Raw genomic sequence first — 3,841 nt, forward strand, 5'->3', positions numbered from 1 at the left:
TTCATTGATGATTTGAAATTAACTTGATTAAAACCCACATTTTGATATTTGTTGACCATCAGCGTTTGTATTCCATTAACATCTTCATCAGTTCATTTCTCTCTTGCCTCTCTTTGGCCCTTTCTTGCAGCTCGCGCTCCAATCTCTCTTCACGTTTTGCCTCCAAATCAAGCTTTGCGCGCATCAATTCTAGCAACGGGTCCTCTTTACGTTTTCTTTTCTTCTTGGGCTGCTTTAGTTCACCACCGTTATCAACATCAGAATCTGAAACAGTACAGGTTGTTAACCCATGTTAGTTGAAAAACAACAATAAACCACTGTAATCATTACAGAGAATATCTTATGACAACCCATTGACAATATTAGTTTTTATTATTCAGCCATGACTAAATCCACAACAGACATATTTTAACAACTAAAATTACTGACATGAACAAAAAGAAAAAGAAGGATAATGGTGCTCTGAACATTTCCGAGCATTCTATCCCTGAAATATATCTGTGACGGAACATGCTCTTAATTTCTTTTCGCCTGTGGCGATATTAATTGTTTTAGAGGGCCGTGTGCAGCCCCAATATGCACTTAGATTAGGTGGGCACTTTGTTACGTAATACCTCCGCGCGACGGTGGTCGAGCTGTTCCCAATACACACCCAGACCAGATGCGGAGGCCATGTGGCCAGTAGTTACGTAATACCTCCGCGAGTTCTGTTTTACGACCTTGTTTTTTCTAGCGATTGGCGACAGCTAGTCTGACCATCTAAGAAAAATATGACGTCTTGGTCTCTGTGGAAATATCACTTGTAGGTATTCGGTACCGCCTTGTACCCCCAGGCGATATTCGGATATTTGTAATAAATAGCTAGGATTTAGATTTATCGGGGAGAAACATATTGGAAGGCTTCCGGGGAACGTTAGTCCGATTGGACTTGGTAAATATATATTTCTGCTCTGTTTAATACTGTATTATACCAATATTATTTAGACGGTGTTTCCGTTAATCTGACGAAGTAAACTGTAGGCTTCACTGTTCTAATATTATTAAAGCTTAGCCAGTTATCCTAGAGGACCTAGGTAAACTGTAGGTTATTGTCTTTATGGTGATATGTACCAGTATAAATTCTGTATTACAAGGTTACTGAATGAGTAGTTACAGGTTAATTAAAAATTAACCAGTTAGGAATAGAGTTGTAATTCCTTTATTAATTAAGTTCCCCTGGCAGCGTTTCTCAATTATCACACGTGTGTGTGTTGTATCACGGTGAAGTGATTAGAATACTGTGTAAACTAGACACCTAGTGATTAACTAATTAAGTGATTAGTTCTGGGTTGTTATTATGATTGTTGTTGTTAACTAATTAACTGCGGCAAATATATTTGTCAGCTTAAGGTTAATACAGATTCCAAAGTGTATTGTGTTTTGTTGTGTTTTCTAGTGAACTAACGTGCTATATTATATATACTTTATATTAGATCTTATCTCTGTTTATACCTAGAGCCGAGCTACTCGGGTATACACTGCCCGATACAGAGAGATCTAATAGATATACAGTTAGGAGGGGATATTTGGATACTCGTGTTTCATTCAGTTACGGGTATTATAGGATCCCCGTGACAATATCACTTCTCCAATGTATTGACATATGTACATCATAATATATTTAGGCCTTAAAAGATACAACAAAAATGTGCAATGAGAACAAAACAATAATAGTTAAATAAAAAGAATAATAATAAATAAAAATAGATAGGGTAAAGAGTTTAAATTTTTTGTTTGTAGTTCGTTTTTGTTGGTGTATTTTTTTTTTTTTTTTTTTTTTGGGGGGGGGTGCGGGGTAGTGGGACGTGGGGGTGGATTGGGGACGGTATTGCTGTTTTAAACTACCTATACATGCAACTCTTTTGGTCCATATAAACTTATATGTGTGTATTATTTTCTCCAACATATTAATAAGAAATCAAAAACCAAGTACACATGTACAAAAATGTTTTTAAAAATAATATTTAAAAATAGGTCGTCTTTTTTTTTTTTTTAGATAGGGTCGGGTTCTCGGAAACATACGTTTGTTTCTAGGCCTGATACTAGTAGTCATGATTTTAGTATAATAAAATTACTGGTTACTTCCTTACCATCACTGATTTGTGTTACACTTTCCATTGCTCGTTTCCTTATGAACTCGCCTCCTTCAGTATCCTCCTTGGTTTTGGACAACGTCTTCACGTCATCTTTATTCTTTATCTTGTTCTCATGTATCTTTATCTCAGCTTCTTTTTCCAGCTGCAATATCTCAGTCAGAAGGAGTTCACGCTCTCCGTATTCCTCATCAGTACCAGACCTGCAGCATCAAACATTAGTAATATTTAAAAACACAAAGTGTCAACTGGCGGGATTCGAACCTACTGCACCGATTCGCATGCCCTTTATCAGTCGGCGAAAGCATGTTATCAGTTTGAGTTACGTAACATCTAACATTCTCATTCATAAATAATAATAATAATAACTAATTACCTGAATGTTTGCAAAAGAACCTACTTACTTGGAACCAAATTTCATTGAGCATCTGATGTTGGTAATACATTTACAGTAACACATTGCTATTGCACTCACTTTTTAACAGATTGCAGTTCATCCGCTCTGTGTTTGTCCATTAGCCTTTGTTCTTTCTCGCACTGTCCTGGACGTGATTGCTTTTTCTGGATTTAATGCAGCATTCAATGCTTCAGCAACAGCATTCCATTTCACAGGGTCACTGAACGGGACATTCACATTCACTTCTCTAAGAAGCATAATGTCAATTGTAGGCGTGAAAACAACTGATTTTTTTTTTTTTTTTTTTCCATATTGACCTGAAAGAAGCAAATTATTTATAAATATTAATTCAGTTTATTGTGATAAGACCTTCATAAATGTGCGTTTCCAGAAAAGCACAAAAAAAACATTAGGTAGGGTAGGTTGTCTTGCTTTTTTATTATTATTTATTATTATTATTATTATTATTATTATTGTGATTATTAAATGAAAAATTAGGGCAGGGCTTTAAAAATAAATTCCAAATAAGGTCGGGTATCATGGAAACGTTTTGGTTTGTTAAATTTATATCTCAAAGGCAATTTCCATCAAAGGAAACCCATTGCATTAATTTGTTTCACTACAATTAGATAAATAAAACGTTTCACAAAAACTTCATATCCGGTCCATATGATATATGTAGCTGGTATCAGTTGATAGTGAGGGGTGGGGGTGGGGATTACAGTTTTAATGCCTGGCATACTTATTTAAGGGACAAACAATGTGCGAATAGCTAAGGACCAGCAGATTCTAAGGGAGTCGATCCTTTCCCAAAGAGGCCAAGAGGCCTACACCCCCTTCCCCGGCTACGGGCCTGCTGCATTCTACGTTCCTGATGTGGATTATTTTGTCATCCCCACTCCAGGTTTGAGTCCAAACTCATATGGGGGTTTTTTTTAATAGAAAGCAGAAAAAAGAAGAAAAAACAAGGACTATAGGTGCTTTCCGTCTTGGTAAGAGTACACAATGAATTTTTTTTAGAAAATTGAAATGAAATGTTTCTACTATAAATATGTTATAAGTAGCACAAAACCCTCACATTACATTCCACACAAATAAAACCACAATATACATATGAGTAACATATTTAACTAATTATCAATTAACATTAATTATGTAAATAAATAGCTTTATGGTAGAAAAAATACATTTGTATACATACGTTTTAGCCTCTACGTATAAATGGCGTTTTAGGTTGCATAGTACCAAAGAAGAGAGTACCGTGTCAAAGTTTGACGTGCAGCGTCAAATATTTACGGAGTAAAAGCAGCTG

The 3,841-nt window shown here is 35.6% G+C and overlaps 1 protein-coding gene across 1 annotated transcript; it reads right to left on the reverse strand.

Moving 5' to 3' along the window:
- Window positions 1-3,107, reverse strand: LOC121389910 (stress response protein NST1-like). The gene is made up of 3 exons (XM_041521568.1): window positions 2,608-3,107; window positions 2,130-2,335; window positions 1-264 (listed from the first exon to the last, which is right to left on the reverse strand). The coding sequence occupies exons 1-3, from the start codon at window positions 2,646-2,648 to the stop codon at window positions 59-61; spliced, it is 453 nt and encodes a 150-aa protein (XP_041377502.1). The 5' UTR covers window positions 2,649-3,107; the 3' UTR covers window positions 1-58.
- Between the last annotated feature and the right edge of the window lie 734 nt (window positions 3,108-3,841).

This window comes from Gigantopelta aegis, chromosome 15 (genome assembly GCF_016097555.1).
Source record: "Gigantopelta aegis isolate Gae_Host chromosome 15, Gae_host_genome, whole genome shotgun sequence".
Lineage (NCBI taxonomy): Eukaryota > Metazoa > Mollusca > Gastropoda > Neomphalida > Peltospiridae > Gigantopelta > Gigantopelta aegis.